The sequence below is a fragment of the Larimichthys crocea genome, chromosome III (assembly GCF_000972845.2).
Source record: "Larimichthys crocea isolate SSNF chromosome III, L_crocea_2.0, whole genome shotgun sequence".
Taxonomy (NCBI): domain Eukaryota; kingdom Metazoa; phylum Chordata; class Actinopteri; family Sciaenidae; genus Larimichthys; species Larimichthys crocea.
Window position 1 is genome coordinate 8,455,821 of NC_040013.1, and position 27,747 is coordinate 8,483,567.

Below are 27,747 nucleotides of genomic sequence, written 5' to 3' on the forward strand. Positions count from 1 at the left end.
TTTCCTATTTTTAAATCATGTGCACTCCTTAGCAGATTCCGAATGTTGAGGATTAATTGTTAAAAAAAAGACGTAATAAATGAAGAGAATGAATCCAAAAGAAATACTGCACCGATGCAGTGGAAAGGAACACAAAAAAGCAAAATAATTCATTGTAAAAAGTCACAGCAGTGAGCAATGAGGGCAGAAGTTAGGGCAGAAGCCAGCAAACACAGGGGGGGGAACAATCCCAACAGCCCATGACAACACTGGAAGACAAAGGGAGACACACATACAGACAACACACACCGGGGCGTACAGAGAGTAGAGGACAGGAAATAGTAGAAACAATGCCATTACCTACAAAATGAAAAAGCCAAATGAGAAGTTAAATTATGGGAGGAAGAAGAGGATGAAAAGAACAGAGGAGACAACAGGGGGAGCGGATCAGATAGAAGATAACAAGAAAGAAGACTCCCTGTTTTGTAATTAAGTTTTCAGCAGAGGAAGCCTACCTGATCTGAGCTGTTTAATGCGTCCGTTGTTGTTGGTGGTGTTGACAGGGAGGAAGTCTTTGAACCAGGAGATGTCAGGGTCTGGGTTGCCACTGGCGGCACAGAGCATGGTGGCAGTGCGTGTTCGCTCCACCACTTTCAACTGTGGGCCCATGTCTATGGTGGGGAAACCAGGGGGCAGCTGGTCCTCTGGAGGTAGATGAGAGACATTGTGGCAGAGGTCAGATTCACAAAGTCAGTGGTCTTTCTCAGACCCTGAGTGAGTGAGGAGGGAAAACCAGTGGAAATTATAGTCAGAGCAACAGGATGAGTGAAAGATGAATCAAACAGTCGAAAAATGTATACAGTTTCTGGGGAGCATCTTACAGAAGAGTCATTCATTATTTATGAATCAGTTACATTTAAAAAAAAATATCCTACTCATATTTGGTATTGACAAGGATAAAATGAACGCGTAAAAACAGACAAACGGTTAAACAGCTACATGGTTAATCTCCAAGAAATTAAAGGGCTATTTCAGGAGTATTTTGGGAAATAAACGTGAAGCTTAGTTAAGAATTTAACCCCCTATAATCGTATGTCAACAGCTAGTTACTCAAAGACAATGGCAAGCCTGGATCTGACCACATGTACTAAAGACCACCTGACAGCGTCTTTCTAAATCTGTAAAATGTAAAAAGAAAAATCTGTAGAGGGTTACAAAGGGTAATACTTCCTAGCCAGGCACACTGACTCCTGGAGTTTTTGTCCAGATTGAACAAACAAGATGTACAAGATGCTTGTGGTGAGGTTAAGAGGTGCTTCTAGGTGGATTCTGTTATTTTAGGACAGAGTCAGGGTAGCTGTTTCCTCTGTTTCAAGGCTTCACTCTAAGCTGTATCCTGGCTGAATCTTCATATTTAGACATGATAGTGGTATCGATCTTCTAGTCTAAATCTTGGCAAGAACGTAAATAATGTATTTCAGTTTTTCATAGCTACACTGGCTAGATATATACTCAGGCGATGTATAGCTTTGATGTCCTTTGATGATGGCAGGTGGCTTTGCTGTGTTGTATGAGCTGTCTTTCTCCTGCCTGGATCTCAACTCGCCGACTGAACAAGGGCGGGCTACGTCTTGCTGCTGTTTTGAGATGTGAGAGAAGATAACTCACATTGCCCCTACCTCCAAACATGTTCTTTTAGCAAAACAAAGAAAATCAAAGTCCCGAGAAGCTTTTGTGTGAAGCTCGCCGCTCTGAACAGGAAGTATTTTTGGCTTGCAGCGAGTGATCTCTGAGAGGGTGCAGACTGGAATATTCCATGCACACCACAAGATCTCCATATGCAAAATGTCTGCTTCTCCACAATGTAAGCTAAGTGTTAATCTACAAAACAAAACCTGCTCGTTCTGAATGCCAATGAGGTTTATGTGCACCTTTTAAGTTTTCCTTTCCCTGCTGTGATATGGCTAATTAGTGTCTTCTGCTGCTCTCGTAAACGGCACCTTTTTGGAAACACTTTCTTCATTAAATTTTCATGAGGAGACATCAGTCTAGAAACAGCTTTGAGATGCCATAGCCTGCACACAGCCAAACGACAATCATGGCCGCCTTCCAACAATGCTTTTGGGTATCTGGCATGAGAAACCACCTCAATGGATAAATCTTCTCAGAAAGAGACTGTATTACAAATGAGCGACTTCAGACTGAACTGCTAAAACTTTCCGACACAACTCTGTGTCCCTGCCTGAACTGACATGTGTTTTGACAGTGATGGGAGGATATTGTTTGCATATTCTAAAACAACCAACCACACAGCAGAGCTCTCTCTTTCGTCTCCTCAAAATGGTCCAATAAATTCCAATACAGTATAATGTGTCTGGCAGTTGTGCACTGCACGTCTTGGCCCCTATATGGTTCATCACTTTAGGTCTTTGACATGATGAGCAAGATATATGTTGTCTTTATTCCTTTTAGTATCCATTAAGCTAATGAGAGACGCTCCGGCTTTACTCTTGTTAAAACTTTGTAGGTGTCTGGCAATGGGTTTACTTGTTCAGCAAAATTGATGTGCTGCTCATTAAAACGATAACCATTTAGTCAATCTACCTCAGTCACACTCAGGCCATATTTACTCAACATCATGATTATAGTAGAAAAGCTGGGGGATGGAGCCAATTTGAGGATAAAACATTTAGAAATTCCTAAAATGCCCAATTATTTCTTGTTTAGATCTGCTTTCTCGTCATTAAATGTCATTGCATGTCTATAGATGGTGCATTCTCCAGAAAGAAAACACGGCATTAAGAGGACCGCGTGAAAAAGTCACAGCCGTAACAGCTTGCCTTTTCTAAAAACACAACGTTAACAACCATCAAGGAATGCAGGGATGGCCTAATGTGAGAAACCGCACTTTCAAAGGTGCTCATTCAAATGGGGAAAGACAGGGAGGAGGGGGGAAGGAATTAATTGTACAAGGTAGCTCCTGTCCAAGCTCCCTTCAGCCTGTTCAAGGTCGAACAGACAATTAGTCGATTCTACAGTGAGTCAGACGTATACCTGATCAAACACAATAGCCAGCAGCAAGCCTAGGAGCTTGGATGCGTGTTGAATGTAGTAATTGAATGTGACAATCCATGCGAACTAAAAAGCAACTCCTGTGAAATTGCAATGTATTCTAAAACAAAGTGCTCAAGAGATCATAATTTAGCTGTCCTTTAAGAAGTCAGAATTGTTCTCATGCTGCAGTATTCGATGTCTCTAGTTATTCAGCCCTAAGGAGAAAAGAAGGAGGTGCGGGACAACATTTATCTTAAATTATAGATGGTGTAACTGAAGTAAACGTGAAAGCTTTTCAAAAAGAGTATGATTGTAGTATCTATGTTTGATTTCCACTACTGATTTACTACACTATGACTCACTAAAATTGTGAAAAACCTATAAAAATGAGGCCGGGTCAAATGTACAAAGGGCACTTTCACCAAACCCATCTTCCCTCTCATATAGACTGTGCGTGTTACCTGATGATAGCCCGTAACTCCAGTGCAGGCAGCTGATATGACTCAAGGCAGTGCATTTAAAATTAATGATCTGTTACAAAGGTTCCTGGCCTTTTGAATGCATTCTTGCTCAGCCCAGAAATGAATTTTACAGTTGCTTTGTGCACTCGTGCTCATCTAGAATAGCCACAAAGTCATGACATCAACTGTGAGGTATCTTTAAAACTTTTCTTGCATAGAACTTGAGATTAAGATGGACAAAAAAACTGAATAAACACAATTACTTGCTTTTTTTTTTTTTTGCAGCTCTCAGCTAAACTCTAATTTACTTCACAATGTGAATTGCCATTGTGGTAATAAATAAAAGGACGGAAATCGAGCACATTTGCTAGCTTGTGCCGTGATTAACAACTCATGTCAACAGAGCTGCTGCAGCATTTTCCTTACAAGACCAAAAGACCAAAATTAAATCAGATTAATCACTTTAATTTGAGCCAGAGCATGTTTGTCATACGTTTTTTTTTTTTTTTTTTTTTTTGCAGAAGTTGGGTTATTGACAATGTGTTAAAAGTAAAGAATGAAATAATCAATCAACAAGGGGCTAAGTGGCTCGCATTATTCCCCATGTGGCATGTTTTCAGTTCTGCTAACAGTAAAGAGGTCTGTTTTCGACTTGTGGTTACATAAATTATCAGCAAGCTTCATTACTGTTCTAGGAACTTTGAGCTGGATCCTGACAGGAGTGGAAAGTGACAGAGTTTGCTTGTGGTGCGGGTGGGGTAAGCATACTATATGCTGTATGACTCGCGCATAGGGCGCCAGTCTTCCCTTTGCAATATATATAGTCAGTGCTGTAAGGTAAAATTAACAGTAAAAAAAGGGGTTTTACAGACTCCCCCACTTCCTTAATCTATCTCGCTGAGAACTGCTGCAATCTCAAGGACATTCTAAGACAAGGGCAGTTTCTGCTTTACAGACCCATACTGTATATTCAACAATGGATCTACACACTAAATGAGATGGAAGGGAGAGAAATGCTGAAGTCACCTTCTAGAGAAGTGCTGAGCACTGGTGCTTGATATAAAAAGACTCCCAATGACAATTTGCACACATTAGCCACTGCCAGGCTATCAGGCCATATGAGTGTGTGGTGCCAAGTATGGGAGGAGTATAAAAAGGACATTGGCTCCAAAAGTACCTCAGTGAGCAGATTTTTACTGAAGACATAAGGCCACTAGACATAAACTAAAACCATTAGCAGATTATATCTATTGATCACTCGTACAAAATACGAGCACAAGTGAAATCACATTTGCCTTGTATGACAACAGTGGCCATTTCAGTTTTAAAATGTTGTCTGAGTGCCGCATAAATTTGGCACAATTTTGTCGTCACACTGCAGTTGCTTTGTACACACAATCACTCGTATATGCTGTGTTCAAAGTAAACCTCTCACCTACCGTGGTGTAATACCAAACTCAAGAGATGTCCTCTTTGTTTGGGCTCTAATTAAATAAGCCTAATTGAGTTTCAACAGATAGAGATATAATTCAAATGTGATCTTGCATTTTTGGTTTGCATGTTTCCTCAGTTAGTGCTACACTGGGGAACTTTTGTGTGTGTATGTGCAGTCTTGGGTAATGTTTACAAGGTATTACAGGACTACTGCAGTTACATTTATGGAGTAGAATTCATTAGAAAGATAGTGGAACCAGGCAGTTAAACTAAAGCCAGGGTGTCTGCTTGAGTTTGATATCTGCTCAAATGTTGACAGCTGTTGGACACTTTGGCTCCAGAAACCCAAATTAAAAGTATGTTTCTCTCTCCTACAACACCGACAGTACACCTACTACTGTATACAGTGGTGGCAGTCCTTCTATTTGGTGAATGATAGAATGTACACAGAGCACAAGGCAATTACACAGAGAGTTGGTGCTGCCAAATAGTCTGCTAATGTTGAATGTACTTCAGCTTGTAGGTTTACAACTTTTAATGGAGTAGGTTTGACATTTAATTTGTATTAATGAATGATATTTACACGGTGGGTAATGATGCCAAATGCAATGCAATATAAATGACATTCTTCATTTTGCAGTAAAACAACAATAAAATGTTCAGAAAATTGAGAAGAAATTTGATTAAGTCTAATTACATGAAACGTGGATATTGTGTTATGTCACTGAATCAGTGGCTCCAAAATTACCTAATAAGTATAAAAGAATCTGAGAAGAATATAAGCCTTTGTTGCACTGAACTTTTCAAGTGAAGCCATAAAAACATAAACCTTTCCGGTCACATTCTGGCTTTAGAACTGTGGTTGCTCACAAGGATTGGATTCGGTCCGACCCTTTTCTTCCCAAGCGGAACAAGACTTTTCACCCCACCGTTGAGGTTATTCTTCAGGGAAAATCCCTGCAGGCCATAATAAGATATATTTGTTGGACGTATTTGAGTGGATACAATCTCCTCAAAGAGGCCGCCACAGGTCACTTGCTGTGGAGGCACAGTGAAGAAAAGTGTGTGTCAAGATGTATTGTTGTTTGGGAATCCCTCCTCGCCAAAGATGCTGGATTATGGAAGTGTGGGAATTTGGAGCAGATGTCTTCGAGTCTGACACCCTTACATTTCACACTCCTTTTTTTCCTCTGCCCCATTTTCTATTATTCTATTTGCCCAGTTTAGGAATCAATCTGATTCTCTCTACACTTTCCAAGATAAGTTTTTAGGCAGCACAAAAAGACGAGCCACAAAACATTACCCGTGGAGTGTGACAGCAGTGCTTATTTTTCTCAGCAGTCTGAGCCAAAGCCATTTCTTTACCACCACACCATAGCATATAATTTGAAGTTGAGGGACACTGATTAAAGCTCTTTCCACCCTCAAAAATCCGAAAGAAGCGAGGAAAAAGATAGGAGAATTTAGCAGGGTTAGGGTGCTAATCATATTAATCATGTAGCACTCTTGGTGCTCACAAGGACATCATTTGGAATTGGCTTTTTTTTTTCATGACTTGCTAATGCATTAGCTGACCTAGATTGAATTAGCCCTTATTGTTTTGTAAACTAGTAAAAGGTAATTAATGGGGAAAATAATTCCTCACAATTCCACACACGGTAAAGGATAAAAGACTTGTAGGAGTGCAGTTATGTCAGTTAAATGTCTCTCTTCTTTGTGAGATTTTTTTTTGGCTGAGGCTGTTGATTTGGAACACATTAGCACTGAAACACTGTCCATTATAATTTGTTTACCGTTCTCTAAAAATTTGTCGCAGGCCTAGTTAATACATCCCTTCAGAGACGACCTGAATCCTCTTCAACAAAATGTTCTGTTCGGCTCCTGTTCAACTGACGTATTCAATTATTTATTTTTTTTCCCTTTGGCATGGGAGAGGGAACTGTTAATTATGCTTTTGTTTTCACACAAACAAAATTACTCAACCAAACGTAAGAGCTCTTGATTAACAAAGGCAGACAGCAATTCCATTTTGTGCCAATTCAATGACGGCATCCGTTCTATTTTTCTCTTTCCCCCTCTCTAATGTTTCACCACTTTCACCCACAGCGTTGCTGATTTCCTTGCTCTACTTACAAGGTACACTTTACACTGTGGTAAAAAGGTGTACTTTTACAATCTAGCGCCTAATGATTGACAGGTTCTAAATCTGAACCCACTCTTTGCTTTATCAGCTACCTGCAGCTTGGTTAAACTACCTCTAACTTGGACTCAGACAAAGTTGCTTTACTCAACACCACATCCATCATTGTGCCCATAAACTTTTGCAGAGGTGAAACTTGTTCTCACATGCGTTTTTAACCACGGGGGTAGGACATTTTAATATTGTGTGTAGCTGGTACCTCTTATTTCCTATTTTAACAGAAAAACACAGAGTGTACCTAGACCTAGGTTTGATGCAACACTTAATGTTAATATTTACTATTGTGAGGCCGGATCATGTCTGGACATCTTTGTCAGCATATCAGTGCCTTAGTACTGCCTTGAGTAGAATACTTGGAATAGTTTAAGATTCAAGTGATGGACCCTTAACATTAAGGGTGGAAAGTATCACTTGGCAGGTATAGCCATTCTTTTAAAAGGCAACAAGTCAGACAAGCATGCAGAGTATAAAAGCACATGTGCATCATTGCAGAGCAAAGAAGAAAAAAAAATAGAAGAAATGACGTGTTGGGGCTTCTAAATTTTCCCTGAATGCCCTCAGAGAATCTAAAGCCTGTATTTATCTCATTGATACTTCCCAGAGCTGGTTGGCACATATGTTGTCCAGTCTAAATAAGATTAGGTTTTCCCCCTAGAGCTTCCTTTCAGCCAGATTTCCCAAATAAGCCTCCTGGCACCTGCACAAGGTAGATATTGCTTAACTAATCCAATAATGGAAAACAAAATGCTCAGCACTTCTGTCTAATAAGGCACACACTAGTGTGGTGGGGGACAATTATGAAATTTACCTTCCTGAGTTGTTTTTTTAAGGGATCACAGGGTAGTGAACTCTAATTCAACCTTCAAATCGTTTTAAATGTACTCTTTATAGACTGTGGTTTTTATGATTGCCCAGACTGGAAAAGACTCATGAGTGGCTCAAATGTGACAGCACAGCCCAATTATATGCCCGGGGCCAAGGTTCTTTATGTTCCAAAGCCTTAGATGAACTGATATGAGAAAACACTAAGTGGCACGACATGACAACTTTCTAGTTTAGGTTTACAAATGCGTCTGTGCAGGACTGGCAGGTTAGAACTAATCCTGTTGTATCTGGCAAAGTGTCTGAGAGTTTGTGTTTCCTATAAAAGACTGTGATCCATTTATCTCCCCTGAGGATACAAAGTATGTCTCATAACAACATCAGTGGAGTGGGTAACCGAAAAAGAGTAATGTGTCTACTGTCGTGCATGTTTTGACGCCCTATTTTCACAGAGAAAAGTCAGCCGTTCATAAACCATCTCGTAGATCTGAAGGGCGGGGGGATTTTAGATGAAGATTTGCAAATCATACTTTTTCTGTTGAATTCAAGTGACGCCTAAACCCACACCAGGGCTTTCAGAAAACTCAAACACATTTTTGCAGACGTTCCCAATACACTGTATTTTGTGCAGTAAAAGTTGAGCCCAACAGAAATCAGCAGGAAGAGTGTAGCTGCGCTGACGAAAACAAGCTTCGCTTTCAGTTCATTAGGTGACTCTACAGGTATAGAGCAGGCTAATGAATATTACTGTGAATGTGCCACAGTTGGCTCAAACCGTTAATTCCAATTCACTGTAATAGAGTTTAAAGAGGAACAGGGCCACTCCAACAAAGTGGCATTAGGTCTCACTAGTTTGCTACCTCTAAAAGGGTAGTTCAGTAATTTGCTGAACAAATACAACTTCTTTAAAAAAACAAAAAAACAACAACGGCTAAAACCTGAGGGCAGGCAGTGAGAGACCATCTAGTATCCACTCAAATTTTATTTTACCCTTGTTGCCTAAAGGAGCAAAACGGGAATGGATTGTGAAATACTATCCTGTCTGTTCCTTAAAACTCTTGCGATGATGAACGTTGCTACAAAATATAGGAGGAGGAAGGTGAAGGCGTAGAAAGCTCCCCATAACCCGAGGTTCATGGCACTCTGTCTCGGTGAAAAATGGCATCCTCTCCCCCTTTGCCCCGCACTGATTGTTTCTTCCATAAATCCCCTTTGAGATTGTATAATTAATTGAATGCTGCTTATTTGTCATTAAAAATCCCTGCCTAATGCCTGAGATTATGAGGAAGCCATTGTAGAGTCAATCTATTAATCATCAGGGCTTTTTTTTAACCATAGAAAACCCTTCACAGACGAACAATTCTAGCTGTTCCTCATTCAGAATGACATTGAAGAACTAGTTGTAAAACTCTGTTTACATACTGGTGTCGTGGTACATTCATATAATAGTATAAGACTTAAAAATCCATTCTCTTGTACAATAGACTATGTCAATTTCAATTAAACAAACATTTCTTACACTTTTAAATTTCATGTATCACTATCAAGGGAGTAGCCATGTTGTTGACAATCACTGGATGGTTTGGAGATTGATTCTTGTAGTGTCCACGGCTTGCATCATATTGGAAGGCCATTTTATGGGGGATTTTGGTTGGAATTTGAGTAGAAAAAAGGTGATGGGGGCAGGGGAAATAATCCAGGTTAAAAATGGCTGGAGTTATGCTTTAAAATGACCCCGCCTAATGTTCCTCCAAGCCTGCCATCCCCCACAGACATTTTTTATGGCCATCGCTGTTGGGGCAGATTGGATCAGCCAAGCAGAGGGCATGCAACAGAGATGCACGCCACTTCTGGCAAGGCGCCCCAACCTCTCCCTAGGCCCCATGTCATTCATAAACATGACGGATTAGCTGTGATATTCCTCCATTTACAACATAAGCGAAGGGAGTGGGAGGAAGAGAATGAAAGCAGAGAGTGAGTGTTAGTGTCGGTTGCCCCTTAGGGGTAGTGCTAAAATGGATGGGTAAAGAGGGAGATGAAAAGGAGAGATGAAGCAGGAAGGGCGGAGAGGGGGCCATTCTCTACAGGCCTGGCTGGGCAAGCAGCAAGGCAGGCAGGAAGCCAGGCACAAAGCTCCATTTACGCTCAGATGCGCCCCCCCCTCCTGCTTTTCAGACTTCACATCAGCTCAGCCAGATGTACTGTTCTGAGTAAGGATCACCTAGGGAAAAGGTGGAGAGGGGAGAGAGAGAGAGCGAGATTTGAAGATCTCCTCTACCTACAATCGAGTCTTCCTTCCACACCCGTATTGTCTTTTGCGTTCGCCTTCCTCGCTGAGTTCATCTGCCCTCGATACAGCCGCGGCTCATCTGAGACTTTAAAAAGACGCCTGGTGTTAAAGACTCTCCCTCGATCTGTCTTTGTCTGTCTCCCACCCTCTTTGCCGTCTGTCCCTCTCCCACCCTCTTCCGGATTTTACTTTGCATATTCCATTTGCTGGTTGTTACCTTGAGCAATGATTCCATTTACTTCAGAAAACAGTACCCCATTTATTTAGACTCTGGGGGAAAAAAAAGGAAAAAAAAGTTGGCTCTTGTCATCCTATCTGCCATCACCATTTTTTTTTTATTATTAGTAATATTCAAAGGAGGAGGGAGACAACAATTTGACAATGCTTTGAGCTATTTGCCAAACACAAAAAACTGAAATGGATGTCACATATTCTCTCTCAACTCCATGAGATGCACCTCAGGAAGCCTCTTCTTGTTTTTTCATTTCCTTTTTTCAAATCTTTTTTCTTAACAGTCCATCAACCCTCATTTGATCCTCTTGAGTGCATTAAGCATTCACAAATAGAGAGGACGTGGCAGGGCAATATATAAACAACCGCACAACCTTCTCCTTAGAGATGCCTCCGTTCTCTCCGACACCCGTCACTTTGAAGCATATACTGCCAGACATCTGTTCTGTTTTTGTTTTTTTATGTTTCAGGCTTGTTCGCTATATATTTACCATCTTACCGCCCACTCGGGATGGCCTGATGCTTCAAAGTTTAATAATGTATATGTTTGCATGTCAACATAATATGGACTATTGAAGCTGAGGCAGGAGCCAGCATGTACTCAGGAGAGTATAAGCGACCAGGTGAGTCTTCCTACCATGCAGGAAAAAAAGACAGAAGGCAAAACTGTGAGCCACTGAGTTGCTTCATTAAGCTTCATGTACTATGCATTCAGAAGCAGGGAGGGCTGTTTATCAAGCGGGTGCTTCTAATATGTCACGTGGCACGTCATTCTGTTTGTTTAGAGAAGTCTGTGTGTCCGTCTAAGGCGGAAAGAAAAGGTGTGCATGCTTTACTCGCAAGAAACCATCCCATCAGCTGTCAGAATACTTCCATAAATTCCTCTGAACTTTAATCACTTTGAGCACTCTGCGCATGACAGTGCCAGATATCTTTATGGGTCACGGCCCGAGACTCTCGTTTGAACAGGGTGTCGTCAGACTCAGATCAGTACTCTGGGAGACGTGTGGTATAAATGTCTGAGGGAACTCACTTCATGCAAGTTCACTTCTTCCTGAGAAAGCGAAAACCTAGCACCGGCCATTTCAATTATTGATACAGCTAAAAGCTTGCTACAGGAGAGGGGAGTATGGACGCTATTCATGCTACCTAACATCCTGCAGAGAGGACCTCTTGCCTCTCAAAGAGAGCTCTAATGGAAAAAGGGGGGTTATATCAGGCTTTTCAACTTCAGCAGACGGGCATTCTCCCCAGAATCGACTGTGGGGGACGATGGGTGTCACAACAGGCAGTGGGTGGTATTATTTTAATAAAGAAGTGACTATATTAAAATCACATGTTTTGAAATTTGACAGCTGCTTTTACAGCTGCTGTGACTGTGAATATGTGAGGTCCCTCACCCCCCCCCTTCCTTTCATTCAGCCATAAAACATCTTAAGTAGTCACTGCGCCCATCTTTGCTGTACTGGATGTAATAATGTATACACAACTAATTAAACCCCCAAAATCAATTCTTGCCACATCAATCGACTCTCAATCCAAAGATGTTTGGTTGTAATTAGCGAGGAATCTTATGCAGCTTTGAAAAGTTTCTCAAGATCATTAGATGAATTAGGACGACCCTGCAGTACCCAATTAATCTGCTCGAAAATGACTTTTGAGTGCAGCTAGGATCAAAGCTACTGACATTAGCACCCCTCGACTACCTGGCTCAGACTTCCTCACACTCCTGGTTTTATGACCTTGTGTCCCATCTAGTTCAGCCAGTACTCCTTCATAAAAAAATGTGTTAAGCTCTGCCATATAGTCTGTCATGTAATGTGCAAAAATTCAGTTAAATTTTATTAAGCTAAAACAAGAGATATAAAATTTATAAATCTCTCTCTATGATTGACATATTAGCATATATTTTTACAGGAGATTGGCAGTGTCTAAGATGGTGTACCTGCTGAACTTAGACATGTTGACATTGTGATCAGCTGTATTTAATAAGAAATTACAAAATTATATTTAATGCAAATGCATGCATGGTCTAATCTAATGATTTGCAAGGAAACTTTGTTCAAGTGCCTGACCTTCCCTTACTATTTACTGTTTTGGTGTGCTTCCATAACAATTTGCATTTTAAAATCACTCATCACCTAATTGCACTACCAGGATTCGAGGGTCACTGCGGAACGCAGTGGCATCTGAGGCCAGTGAGGGGGAAAAACAAAACAAAAAAAAAAAACACCACATTCCTCATTTGTCTGAATCGATAATTATTAATTTAGGAGGCTGTGTTTACTTTTATTAAAACAAATGCAGAGCAACAACATGCGCAGAGTTATCTATCACGTTCAGAGTGCAGTCCAAACGCCTTTGTGGCTACAGCAGATGTTTTCTCACACGCTATGCAGACTATAAAGTCGGACATCCATCTTGTTGGCAGTGGTTTTGTCTTAAATCATCCTGCATACTATACAGATACTGATTGGCTTCCACGATTAACCACACAGTAAGATATAAGGGGGAGTGGGGGCTTTTTCTTTCTCTTTTTTTCTGGGACTAGATCAGTTTCTGTGCGGACAGTCAACTCCATCTTTTTAATTACAATAATGAATAACTTGTCATCATGTGCTCCATTTCTGTGACATATGAGAGAGTGAGGATGGGAATTGTGGGGAGTAGCATTGTCGTTATTTGCCAAATCCCAAGCAATAACCTGCCTATGGATATTTTCTAAAACATCTAATGGACATGGAGATAATTTATGGTCTGTGAAGTTGGTTCCAGACTTATCCCAGCATGCTTAGGGAGAAGAAACATGTCTGTTTCTGAGGAAAAAATGTGCTGCAAGTAACAATTAAAGACTGTTTGTTCACATGACAAACCTGCTAAAACACACTATGACAACCAATGTAATAGTGCTATGTACTATAGGAGGATATATGGTTTGTATTGGATGGACCACTTGCGTTCCTTCAAAGCAACAAAAAAAAAAGGTTTTCAAAGAAGTTGTATTTGTTTTATATTCAACAAAAGAGTTAAACTCCTACAGTGAGTCAGCATGTTTCCACAGCACCATTTTTGGAGGAAAAATTTATTTTTCAGAGAAAATTGAGCGTTCCATGTGGCGGCCCAGGTCTTGCCATCTATAGAGCTCCTGCCAGCAACCGAGAGAATTGTATGGTAGCTGCTGGCCCCCTACTCTCTCTTTTTTTTTCTTTTTTTTTCAAGCCACTGATCACAAGCGCAGTAATTTTACAATGGTCACTTGCTTCATCCCCACTGCATCCCTTGCTCCGACAGTCCGAGACAGCTGACACAGCATTTATCTTGCTAAGCAATTTGAGCATGCAGACCAGCTTTTGTTCATCTCTCACTCTGTACTTGTTAGAGGAAAAAGGCATTATGCACTGGGAAAATGGTGCACACAGATGATGAAAACCGATGGTTAGGAATGAGCATTACAGTACATTTTAAATTATTCTCATCAGTCACTGCTCACAATTTACTACGGATTTGTGCTAGGCAGGCTGGTCCACACAGTTTACATTGACCAGCATCTTATGGATATCAGTTAACTCTGCCCGGAATATAAATGCAGCTTTTGGTCTTTTATTAAGTGCGGAGACCATTTTTCTCATAACAATGACAAAGAGTGGAGTGCATGCATTGTCTATGAATAATCACTGATCATGTAGCAGCCCTTTCATTGTACGCGGAAAGATCCGTCTCAGCTACACGGCTTTGACTGTGCCATTGCACCATTCCATACAAATGGAAATGATGCATTCTGTTTTTCCGTCACAGGAGAGCGGCTTCCCATTTTCCGCTCCCACTGTCAAGTTGTGCACAGCTGCATAAGTTTGCACACTTGTGTGTGGGGCACAGGAAATAGCTGTTGACAGCATAATGGGAGTATGAGGATGCGATATAAATCCTTAATCATGCCTGAATCATGAACTGCAGCACTCAAATCCACACATCATTCTGTTGGAACTACTGCCAGCAGAGAGTCTCAACACCGTGCGGCACACTGGCTACATGCTTTCTGGTATTTCTTTTGTTTGCTCCTGGTTAAAAGTTTATGAAATAAATCCAACTCAGGCAGTATGTGACAGATAAGACTCTCCATGAGTACATGTTCATATGGGAATATCTTCCATATTCATAAATGAGATCAAATACCACTTCACTGAAATCATGACACCCAAAATGTGCTGTTCCTTCATTTCTCAATCCCTTCCTGCCATTCTCAATTACAAAGCAAATCATGATGACCTTAATTCAAAGACACGAGTCGCATATGAGGTGGGTCATCTCATACTTAATCAAAACAGAGGGGGAGGAAAAGTAAACCCGTACCTCATGCCGTGGCCTGGCAGATTTGACTCGGAACATCATTACGTTTCAGGGTTCGCCTTTCATGCAAATCGCTCCTCTAAGCCTGGAAGTTCATTACTAATGGCGCTTCCCATCTAGTTAGAGGCCCATCCGAATACTAATATCCCCCAGTACTTTGGATTTGTCACCTCGAATCCCCTCTCCTCATAGCATGGCAATTACAACAATGTGCTTTTCCTTCATGGAATTAGGCATCACCCCCTGTGGCGAGCTTCCCACAACAGATGCTTTGCAGTCGTTGCCACAGACCATTGGAGCCCAAATGAACTAAACGAACAGTCACTTTATATGTATTAGGTCTGGTATAGTATCACTTATCTTTGTTTGCCTATTTATTTATCTCTCCAATCCTGCAGCACACATTTATGTGCAAGTTTAGTATTTCTCCACTAAAAGGGCCATAGGAGGAGAGAAACATATATTTATTTTTTTGCTGGTGTTGGTGACAGACCGGACTTTAAAAATGTGCCGTTGCATTTTTCAAACTGCAGTTTATGTCACGGTGAATGATGAGTAGCAAACCAGTAGTGCTGTATTTATTGTACTGTACAAAGTAGTTTTGGAAGGCAGAAGCTTTTTGGTCTCCTAAATAATATATAATGCATCCTTGAGGTAACCTTGCGTTACCTCGTACAGTACGCTGCCTTCACAATGCAGCATGGCAGCTTGCTCCCAGCTTCATGTCAATGTCGTCCTTACGTTGGGTCCTTGACTAAAGAAAGAAACTATTTTGCTATACTGTTTGTTTTAACTATCATCGGTGTCTACAGCTTGAAGTTATAACTGTTTAATAAAAGGCTCAAATAAAATGCCTAGCTAGAGCTTATCTTATTACAATAATCCCTGATATCCTTGTCTGTGACCAGCACTGTGGCAGCATTTTCATTTTGTTTGTTTGATTTTCATCTCGCTTCCTTTCCTTTGTCTGTCTTGTTATGAACTGTTATCACTGCTCATGATAATTATTCAATTCTTTTATTCATCATTTGCTGCGTCACAGCCGGCGTGTGTGTGTGTGTGTGTGTGTGAGACAATACCTTTCCTTGGTAACACCTACGAGACACCAGACGTCTGGCAAATGAATGCTCAAACTGGGTGTAGGTTGAATCCCTGTTGTGTCATAGCACGTGTATAGAGATGGGAGTGAAATGAACACACATTGATGTAAAAATCTAGCAGATTATTACCTGAATCATTCATAGTGCCAGTATTCTGGGTTTATATGTATCTAAGGGGAGGCAATGTGAGGACAGGAGCACATCTTTTTATTTGCGCCAGAGCTGAGAGAGAAAAATATTTTCCTGTTTTAAAAAAAAAATAATAATAATATTTTTTCTGGTCCGTGATAGGCCTCTCCTCACCTTCAATACATTGATGGGAAAGGAAAGCAAGCAGAAGAGCAAAATGGAAATGGTAATAAACATGCTAATGCTAGGCCGGGAAGAGAAGCCTCTATACCCGTCCCTCTGCTATCTATTGGTGCGTGTGTGTGTGTGTGTGTGTGTGGAGGGAAAAAACAGATAGAGAAAGAACCGGAGTTTACAGGAAATGTGCACAATATCTCACGTGAGAGCTTGCGCGCGCACACACACATGCGCGCACTCACTTTGTGCTGAGAGTAAACAGCAGAGAGCTGCATGTGAACGTGCCACCTTTCTCTTTCAATCGGCCTCTGGAGACAGTGCAAAGGGCCTTTTGTTGGCTCATTGGCGAGATAAGAAGCAAGGGAGGAGAGGAGGGGAGGGGAGGGTGTGGGCTTCAGAGACTCGCAGAGCCAGCTTTTTTTTTTTTCTATAGGATGGAAGCACCCTCTCAATAGGAACTCATTTGCCATGTTGTGTAATTGTGGCACATAATGGAGCGCACCTCATTCAGGCAGCCCGGGGCTTTTTTCTAAAGTCATTTTCTCCATTCACATCCAAACAAGTCATGTTTTAGAGAGATATTACGCAGCCTTTTGAGCTCGAGGCCACCACATATTTGCCTTTGAATGGAATGTTTTGTGTAATCTAGATAAAATTTTTGCTCAGTGCTTATTATAAAAGAGCCACTGTCAAACAATTTGATATTTGTCATCTGACTTTTATTCTCGCAGCTCAGTGGACGTAAACAAAGTGGCTGACCTTTCTCGCCTGGTTTGTTACATGTTTGTGTAGAGGAGTGCTTGGCTGTTAAGAGTCGCTGACATTGAAGTAACCAGCAGCTGGAATAGTACCAAATAAACAATAAATGCTTGCAAATCATATGAGAATACGCCGTTTTATTTTCTACACGGTCAAACGAATATCAAAGCTGAAGTGCAGAGATGAAAAATGACTGATTTGAAAGTTATTGCTGAGCTTTTCCATTAAACCACCACAGGCTAGGAATGAATGGCTATTTGCATAATTTAACTGGCATCTTAATTATTGTGTCAGAAATCTGTATGCAAATGACTTAAGTCACTTAGAAACGGAAACTTACTTGGCTAAATGGCTAATGGACTAAATCTTATCAAGTTAGTGTACACAACGTGAGTGTAACCAGAGTGTCTAATTGGGTCTGAGTGTACGCCGCAACAGTGAGAAACAAAGAAAAGAGGACAGGACAGACATTAAACAAGTCAATGCAACCTTACCTGGGTTAGCTGGGAGAAAATGGGCATGTTAGTGGTGTGTTTTGTTTTAGTTTTCTTTGGGGAGGGGGGTTGTTGAGAAGCACCTACCACGTAAAACAGTGAGTCTGGTTGTAGCGCTCGTCTCTCCAACACTGTTGGAGGCGACGCATTCATATATGGCTTCATCTCGGGGCGTGCGCAATGGCTGAATTCTTAGCACTGAACCAGAGCCGTCGTCGAACTCTATCACCTGCAGGTGCGAGAGACAGGATAATGTTACAGGAGATTTTTGGTTCACAACAGGTGAGGGACCTTCCGCAGAAAAGACAACACTAGTCGAAGACATTTGGCTAACAACACTGATGGTGACTGACACAATGTGCTTCCTATGACACAAAAGCTGCTGCCTACCTTACATTGAACCCTGGTGATTTTGTGTTTTGTGAGTATTGTGGTACTGTACATGTACGAAACATTACTTGAGGATCTGTGCAGAATTAGAATGCTTACCAATAATTTGTAGGTACTAAAAAAGTCGTTTAGCTTTTTTTTGTTGTTGGTATGAACTACATTTGCTGTGTGTTATAACTTTTGAGTAAGCTTGTAGCAGTAAGCCATGAGCTTGATCTGATGTACAGTTTAGCTTTGTGCAGTAATAGGTAAAATAATCGATGCGGCTGACTAACTTTAAGAATGGGGATGGTTACCTTGGTCAGAGAGTTTTTTTGCTCGGATATCGGGTTGTACAGAATTTTTTTAAAAATCTGAATGTGTCCCACTCTTAAAGTTAACATTCTATCCCTTGAGAAATGCATCACACTGGATTGTGTCAATGGGACAGAAACAAGCACAAACAGTTAAAAGTGGCTTGATAAACGGTTAAGGACAGTTGTACCATGAGGTGAGATAGTGGTACAAAAGACAGGACCGACTGTTTTGGACGAACGACACATAAAAATGCTCACAAACAGGTGTTTGTTGTAGCTTATTCAGCTATATTTTTTTTTGCATGCTACATGTTGTATACTCACTGATTTTTAGAAAGCCCTGTGTCATAACTCAATGTCTTTTAAGCATAGAGGTAGATTTCAATAAAGATAGGCCTGAGACCTCAGCTACACCCACACACATCCACACACACACACACACACACACACACAAACACACACAGAGGCCTACAAACATTTTTAAAGTTCACAATATATCTGTGCATATGTTAGTTTACAATACACCTTAACATTTCATTGGCCAAGCGGTAAAGCGGTGTTTGCATTCAGGCTGACAGCAGGTAATGGCAAAAAAACCAAACACACAAAAAAAAAACCCAGCCCGCTTTCTTAATCAAAGCCAAGAGAGTGAATTAGAAAGGAAGTTGTGAGACTTCTAAAAGGAAATGGGTTTTTGTTAGGAGATGAGGCAGCAGTGCATGATTGAATGGGCGCAGAATGGTGGCAGCCAGCAAGCCCTGCGAGACAACCATGGAATGAAAACTAGTGCGTTAGCATTCAGCACAACGAGCGTTGCAAACGTGATGAACTCTGATAAGATTAGATTTCTGTGGTTATGAGACGCAAAGAAGAAGAGGCGGGAAGAGGTCTCCGAGCTCTGTTAAGCCATCGCTGCTGTGCAGTAGCAAGTGAAATGGCATCTAGACCAGAGGGGGGAGGTGGAAGTGACACTATAATAGTCCTGAGGACTGACACAGAAATTAATAGAAATCTTATAAGTGTTCTCTGATGACGTTATTTCTCATGGTTGAGCCCAAGTGCAGATTAAAGCTGACCATAAATCAAAGCTTCAGCCAAAATAAGGAGGGAAGGACATGCATTTCCATGAAAATGCCACAAAGCAAAAGGATATTTCGAAGTGAAAGCGCCTACTTCCCATTTCACTTTACATGAAGCTGGCAAATGTGGTATGATGTTAATGTAGGTATCTGGGTCACACCACGACTTGTTTTTTGTTTTTTTTTCTAACCAATTGTCTTTTCATTTAATTACAAATCTGTCCCCAGATCTTTTGTATCATAGCTCATTAAAACTCAAGCATGTTTAAAAGCCTGGCCGGCATGATTATTAGAGCCTGCTAATGCGTGGTGGCAAGTCAGGGCGAAAAAAGCAAGCGAGTGGGGCTTGGTGCGATGGATAATGTGCGTGCACAGCCAAAAGCAGTGCTGAAGCATTCCAATTTTGTCGAGCATTTTACATCAGAACAATAGACCTAATACCTCAAATCTCTGGTTGCTGACTTTCTTCCCCTTCTTGTTCCACACAATCTTCGGCCGTGGATCTCCTGTGGCTTGGCAGATGAAGGATGCCACCCCTCCTTGCACGCCTGTTTGGTCATTGGGGGTTCTTAAAAACTTTGGTGGTGCTGCAGACAGACAGAAACAGAATAAAAGATAACAAAAGTGGTTAGTGAGCATGCTAAGCATCGCAGACAGAGCAATTAATCTCTCTTATCAAGCTGTGCCCACTAAAAGGTAACAAAGTTGCAGATTTCAGCATGTGGCTGTTAAGAGGATTGTCTTTGGAGGTCGAGACAAGCGATTGCACTGACTTTATTGTGCAAGTGGAAACAGATGATCAGAGGCTGAGATCAGTTAAAGGACAGAGATCTTGGAAGTGTACAATGCATTTTATCTTGACCCAAGAAGTATTTCTACACAACTGAAATCTCCTCTGATGGATAACTGACTGAGACTTTTGAGGGAACATTTTTTGGATAAAGGAATGCAGTTTTGTAGAACGAATTTTCATTTAGACCAATCACTGGAGCAGAGCAATACAAAGGAAAAAAAAAGATAATAGTTTGATTTGTTTTCAAAATGTGGTAAGAAATGTGGGTGTGGATGTCAGTTATTTAGACTGAAAAAGAGTAGCAAGTGTATCAAGGCTGCAAACTTCTGTAAAAACAAGATTGCATCTACCATTTGTGACAGTATAAAGTGTCATTGTGGTCACTCTGCGATAGTGTCACCAAAAAGAAAAAACATCAATAAATATACACTAGGGTACAGGAACTGTTCATGACACAACCTACAAAAAAAGCTATAAAAGAAAATACTTCTATTTCTTAACATTTTGGCTTTATAAGGAGGAAAAGAGGAGGTTGAAAAGAGGTTGGATTACGCAGGACTTTATTATAATTTGTGTGAAATGACGATTGTTCTAAAAAACAAAGTAATCTATCTTAACAAGCTGTTACCCATCGCGCTGTCTCCATGCTGTTCCACTGGACATAAATCACAAGATTAGTCAGTGTTTCTAATAACATAACATTTTCCAACAGTTGCAGAGAAACATAAGCTTGTCTATCGGTTCAGTAGCAGACAACACTAATCTCTAGAAAACCGCCAATCGGAACGGCGCTCGTGGCCCACGCAAATGAGACACGCACCTGATAAGGTCCTCGCAGTGCTCTGATCAGTGATGTGAGCGTTTGGTGCTCCTAATTGGTCCCTCAATTCAGCACAACAAGTCAAGTGTAAAGGCAATGAGGATAAAAATGCTAAAAATGCAGGCGAGTGGAGGTGAGAGAACGGCAGAGTGGAACAGTGTTTTCTTTGTGTGGGTACGGCATGGCCGTTCCCATCGACTGTACAGTAGTCTCAGGTTCTGACCTCTGCAACAGTGAGGAGTACCTCGACACATGAAAGATGATATGTAATCAAAAGAAGCTGTCGCTCCCTGATGAGATTTTGATTTTGAAATTTACATTTCCACTCTATCAAGAGGATCAGAGCTAATTTCAATAGCAATAATGTCATAGAGCTAAGGCAGACCCCCTCTGTGTTTTCCTCTGAAGCTTGAGTGCCAGCTTCAGTGGGAGGTGTAGCTCCATCTGTCCCCCTGCGGAGCAACTGTTTGCCTTTTATCAATCACTACAGCAGGCCATTAGGGGCCACACAGCTGCGGTAATGCCAACCATCTGAATCACCTCATCTGTTCGTGTGCGAGAATGTGTGATTGTGCTTGTTTGTGTGCCCATGCGCGCACCGATTTCCCCCTCCCAGATTGTACTGCCCAGCAGCGGCGGCGGCGGCGGCAGCATCGGCACTGAGTGAGGGACAAATTAACCTGCAGGATTCGCGGAGAGGTGACACAAGATGTGTGGTCAGCAATCAAAAGGGTGAACAGATAAACAGGCAAGCAGCTGGGTTTCCGCTGGGCAAATGAGTCTGGGAAATCACCTGATTGCCTCATGACATGCACACAGTCTTACATTCGCACACACATTAACAAACCCACACACACACACTTCTCAGAATCTCTCTCTCATTCACCGGCTGACAGATCCGACAGGTGGGCAGCAGAGTTGACACTGTGTAATTTGTACACGGCAAAAGCACCATTATATCTGCATTTGCACCTTATCTCATTGACTTGGCTGGGGTATGGTGCACACTGGCATCCAGCCAAGAGGGTGCTGATGGGTAATTGATATGCTATTGGGGCTGTTTTTCGCTCCAGGGCCATCCATTATGGCTCGGCGCGTCTCCCTACGCCGGCTGTGATAGACTGCTAGGACATGTACGGGAGATCAGCACTGGAGGTGAGGGGAAGAGGGTGGGGGGGGGGGGGAGTCATCGCACAATGGGGAGTGATTGAGGCGTGACATGGAGGTAATGGTGTTTTCACAGACATGGCCGCTGATATCACCATCATACCCCCATTTTAGGTCCGCCGCTGACAAACATCCATTTTGGTAGACTCCTTGTAAGGCTTCAGGTAGACAGAGGCTGATTGAAGCCTCTGTTTTCCCTGAACAATGGCATGACTAAGACCTTGACAGCAACCAAAAAGATATGATCTATGAACAAACATTGTGCAAACCCGTGCACCACAAAGACACCCTTTTACCACAGAGCCTCGATTTCTCAATGAGCGCGGTGGTAAATTACAAACCGTCATTACAACACAAAAGCTGAAGAAAGATTTATCCGCCAATTGTTTGCCTGTAATCGTGTTAATTTGTCCACATAAAAAAAAAAAAAATCTCAACTGAGAGACCTTGCGTATTTAGTAAAAGCTTGTGTTACCCCTGCTGCACATTGGAATCTCCTCTGAGAGGTAACCATGATCTACATGAATTAATACCGTGGCTAGGCACCTGTTAATCCAGTGCTAAGCTGTCGCCGGCAAACAAATGAGGAGTGAAAAGCCTGTCACAGGCTAAAAGGTTAGTGACATGGGCCGGTGCTTGCTCTCCCTTGAGGTCCTTGTGTAACCTTGTTTGCATTCACATTGCCACAAAAATGGAAGAAGCTCTTCTTAGCATCCCCCCGCTCTATTTTTCACGGATCAACGCCATGTTAATAACTTGGGGGGGATTCTTAAGAACACCCATGTCCACAGGCCTGAGGGGGCAGATTTTTTAATGGACAGACATTAATGGAACTCTTCCTGCTATCCTTGGTCAGCGATCAATAAATAAGGTTGTTTTACATGATTATTCTTAAGTACCTGTTGCAGGGCCAGAAATTGAATGGACTAACTGTAACTGAGGACTGGGGCTGATACCATATTTTTCTCTCGTCATGCTGAACTTGGATATCTGGGTTCACAGCATCTTGCGGATCTGCATTCATTACAAGTTTGTTTGATATTGGCTTAACTCACAGCCAAACATTGCATTTAAATACTGTTCTCAAATAGATCAGAGTCTGGGTTTCGTTCATAATGGCCAAAACATTTCAGGTCATCAGGATTCTGCCATAGACCAAGTTTGATCTGCCAAGCCATTAAAGAGCATGAATCAAAGAGTGGAGAGAAGAACATTAATAAACCCACTTTCAGTTGGAACCTCTATTCGGCACAGACACCAGTCCAAGACGGCTCGGTTTTCACAATTATACTGACTGACATATTCAATTTCATTTGCATGAAAGGGGCCATTTCCTCTCTGAATCTTTAACTTGCTGGGTGAGGTGGGGTTGTGGAGGGCGATAATTAATCCTAACACATTGGTTGGCAGTTTGCAAATACCCTGCTCCATTTGGACATACGGGTGGAAGAAAGGAGCATTTAAAGATGCCATTAACCTCATTTGACATCTTTAAGCCGCAGCATTTCAGTTCTGCGATATTGATGAATTGTCACAAGTGGCGCAAAATGAACTGAAAGGGGGGTGGCTAATGTTCAGACGGGGTAAAATTGACACTTGTAGTATGTGTGTCTTCAACATTTAGCTTCATGCAATCACAGAAGCATTCAGAGAGTCCGTTCTAACAATATCAGTATCATAGCATTTAAAATAGGGGGAAAAAAGGGTATAGAGGGATGGACTGTTGGTGATTATGAGTACTGTTGCATATTTGTGGTTTATAAAGCAGCTCCCTCCCTAAGGATTAATTAACTGTCTATGCAGTGTTGAGAAACATATGACCCCATGCCAAAAAGAAAGCAGATGTAGTCATGCAGACACACAAACACGGAGATAAACAATCCAAAAAGGAAAAAAAAAAAAGAGAGGGGAAATAAACCATACATACTAATCAATGGAACAAACACACGCATAAACCATTTTCTTGGGGCACTACACAGCTCTCTATCTGCAGCATTATGATAAAAAAAAAATTTCTTTTGTAATGCCGAGGAAACAAACTCCACATTGTATGTGCTCACAAAGGGTCTAGGCAGACAGGAAGAAAAGGAATCGGAGCTTAATTAGAACTGTTGGCTGATTTGCATTGCATGCTCATCGGTAATCTCGCCTTAAATGGAAAACTGAAATTCTTATTGCAATTAGTGATTACTTGAAAAGGGATATGGCCCCCGAATGATTGTTAATTACTGGATCAGGAATAGTACATTAATTCACTGCAGAGGTTTTAATGCAGTGCAATGATGGGGACCTGCTCCTCCATCAATATTGTGCTGCTTGTCACACATAATGAAGTTCATAATACAACCCTTCTTCTACCCCCGCCCCCCTTCCCAAATGCTTAAATGTGCTCTCTAAGCAGAATTCCTAACAGTCATTATGTAAAACTAACTCAATAGCATATACAAGAATGCAGACTAATGACACATTAATATTGAGTCTGCATATGCGAACAAGAGCTGCAGGTCCATTTTGTGATAGGGTCAGGGTCTCTTATTTTGCTCATAAGCCGTCGGGAGTCTTCTGTGAATAAATAAATGCATATCATCATTTACAACACGGCTTCAAAGGCAGGGAAAACTACAGCGTGCACTGTAATACACATACTCATCAGCGTATTCTCGCTGCCAAAAATTCAGCCCAATGACTAAGTTTGCAAAAATAATACTCCAGTGAGACTTTCTGAAGCCCCGGTAAGTGTGTGTTACTCATGCTCAGTGGCACTGCTATGCAAGGTCTGAGCTTCTGGCTATAGCTCTGCAGGAGTTAGGGCACTTTTGCACAGACAACAGCGACGGCTTCAAAAAGAATGGCTAATGCTCTTGTCCCACATTCAATGCACTGACAGATTCTGTGACAAGAAGGGGAGGGGGGAGAGAGAGAGAAAGAGGTGCACATGCACGACCTATCATGCACATGTGCGTGCACGCATGCACAGACACACTCTCATGGGTGTTAGAATATTCTTGCTGGATGGAGGGAACATTTCAAATGGGAGAAGGGCATTAATAAATTGGAGAATGTGGGACAATAGAAAATTCTCGTAAAGGTTCCATTAAATAAATATAAAGGGTTATTTATGGAGCAGTGCCGAGCTTCTTTTTCTGTGTTTCATGGAATAAGATGGCTCCCTTATTCAATTATCATTGCAGATTCATAAAAGCAAAAACCTTTCAGTTGCGCAATGACAGCTACATCAGTGATGTAGTCTCTTATATTACAATGTTTGCAGAGGAAATCTTGTACCCTCTCCACCCTTTTTTTCTGCCTGTGTCTGTCTCTCTACCTCACACACACACACACACACAGCAACACACACACAAGCTACCACCATCTCCCACGGGACACATTAGCGAGGTAGAGGGATCCAGTTTGTCACTTAATAAAACAGCCCACTCAAACAGATGGCTTTGTTCAAACGGCCCCCAACGCTTTAAAAGCTGGAACTGAATCGCTGCTGTGGCAAATCAGACACATGAAAGCCCACCTCCCTTTGCGGTGCAAACCAAACAGAAGGAAACATATAAATAATGAATTGCGCCACTGTTGGCGCAAGACTGTTCACCAGAGGGGGAAAAAAAAAAAAAAAAAACCCAAAGAGGTAGGAGGGAAAACACTAGACCCTCCTCACAGAAACATCTGGGCTGAGGTTGTCAAACGTTGATCCAAAATAATACTTAGCTTTCAATTTCAATAAGACTTCTTTTTCATCTCCCCTCATTCATTACTTGTTCATTTGTGTGTGAATACACAAATCTTGGGCCAATTCGTGTGTGACCATTTGAGGGGGAAAAAACAGCCGAGCAAGAAGTATGAAATTTAGATTTGTTTGTCTTGTTTGTTTTTTCCTCCAACGTCTGGAAAAAAAAGAGAGAACATAGATAAGTAATTCTAATTGTGCCGGCTTACTCTGTTTGGTAGTCAGTGCAGTCTATTTGCAAAAAGTTAATTATCTGATAGGATAGGCAGTGGCAGCCGCTAACACAGAAAGCCATTCGTTCATTTTGTTATCCACTAGGCAATGGAACGATTCATTAAATGGCAGTGCTGCAGCAAAATGGCCAACAGTTATCATACTGGAGCTGCACAGACTTAAAAAGATGTTTAAAAATGGCACAAGTGATAAACGTTCTTCGGCCATGTCAGCTTACTGCCAACATAATGACTTATGCAGATAATGAAAGAACATGATTGCAAATGTTTCTGATGTCCTACCACACAAGCGATGTAGATTTTATGTGAGACTGATAAGGAAATATCACCATGACGACATGTGCAGATGACAATCAGCAAAGCAGCTGGCTTTCCACTACATTTACCAGAAATCAAAATATGGATTTCAAGATATGGATGGCAAAAGTGAAATGGAAAAATCAAATAAACAACATATTTGGCTCTTTTCAAAAGATAATTACACCACGCATGGGCCTGTCCGATTTCTTTAAAGCATAAACGTCATATAATTGTCTTTGCCTTCGACCGCGGAGCGGAAAAGCTTGCCTCATATTTGTCTCCGTAGGAGCAGAGATGGATTATGTAAGCAAATCATCCCAGGGATTTGACATTGTATATTTAAACAGACTCTAATTTTATGGATAAGTAGTGCCAAGTCATTTCCGATGGATGCCAGTTGTCAGGCCATAAGAGGTGACACATTCCCTGCGCTGTGTTTTCTCAGGCGCTTTCGGGCAAACTAGCTCATGCTCCAGCAATCCTGCTAGATGACAACTGGCTTCCTTTTAGCAGCTCAAATATCCTGCCAATATTCCTAAACCAAGCAATTTGGGAAAAATACATAGACCTTTAAATTCATATGTTCCCACGTCTACCATACAACCAGAAAATGATTTTCTTTTCCAGTTTTTACATTTACAGTTCCAAAAAAGATTCCACTTATCTGTTGGGAATAAATGTAATGGACAATGTAGAAATATGAAGTTACTGAGAAAACCCTCTTCTCTGTAACCAGCATGGCTATCCTCAAAGGGAAAACCTATTACCGGGACAAAGAATATGCAGGGGCGGTACCATAAACAGTCAGTCAAGGACCAAAGTGACCTTTCACAGGCCACTAATTTTATGCAGCAGTGAAGGAATAGTGTTGCATATAAAAGAGAGGAAGAAAAATGGCAGTAATTGAAACATTTTTGAGGTGGGAAGGGGAAAAAAAAAACACCTTTTCCTCTCTGAAGCCAACAGTCTGTGTGTTTTGTCAGACTACAGTAGTATAAAAGCATCCTGTGAGGTGTCAATGACACTCACCAGGGTACACTCAATGCTTATCATGCTTTCTCTTCTAAATTTAATTTAACTTTCTGTCCCTGGTGAAACAAATTTTATCTAAAGTCTGTGTTTCATAAAAACATTAATTACTAGGAAGTCAAATATTTTTGTGGTCAAAATGTTGCAAATAAATAAGCTGCTGCATTTGTTATAATAAATGTCAAAATGCCATATAATTGTTCAAATTAATTAAATTTAAGTGATTATTCTTAATCATACTCTGGTTTTTAATGAGTTTGTTTCACACTAAATGAGTGACATGCAATACTGCAGGATAACACATTAGCTGTGTATTTAGTGGGTTGTTTTTGTCAGCTACACATTATTAATATGTCTCCTACTGAACCACATGCAGTAAATCTAAGTTGAGGTCTTTGAATTCTTAATTACGAACCCCTGAAGA

The 27,747-nt window shown here is 41.3% G+C and overlaps 1 protein-coding gene and 1 long non-coding RNA gene across 35 annotated transcripts in view; one reads left to right on the top strand and one right to left on the bottom strand.

The window, feature by feature from the left end:
- Nucleotides 1-27,747, bottom strand: part of LOC109136709 (protein tyrosine phosphatase receptor type D) — a 336,090-nt gene that overhangs the window by 45,353 nt on the left and 262,990 nt on the right. For 20 of the 34 annotated variants that reach the window (XM_027274799.1, XM_027274793.1, XM_027274761.1 and 17 more), the window contains 3 exons: nt 19,684-19,829; nt 17,565-17,706; nt 495-683 (listed from right to left, as the gene is read on the bottom strand). In XM_027274799.1, the coding sequence (XP_027130600.1) occupies nt 495-683; nt 17,565-17,706; nt 19,684-19,829 (477 nt within the window). Of the gene's footprint in view, nt 1-494; nt 684-17,564; nt 17,707-19,680; nt 19,830-27,747 lie in introns of all 34 variants that reach the window. The other 14 variants (XM_027274782.1, XM_027274780.1, XM_027274766.1 and 11 more) reach the window with 1 other exon arrangement.
- Nucleotides 1-27,747, top strand: part of LOC113744584 (uncharacterized) — a 127,282-nt gene that overhangs the window by 34,907 nt on the left and 64,628 nt on the right. The gene's annotated exons all lie outside the window — the stretch shown is intronic.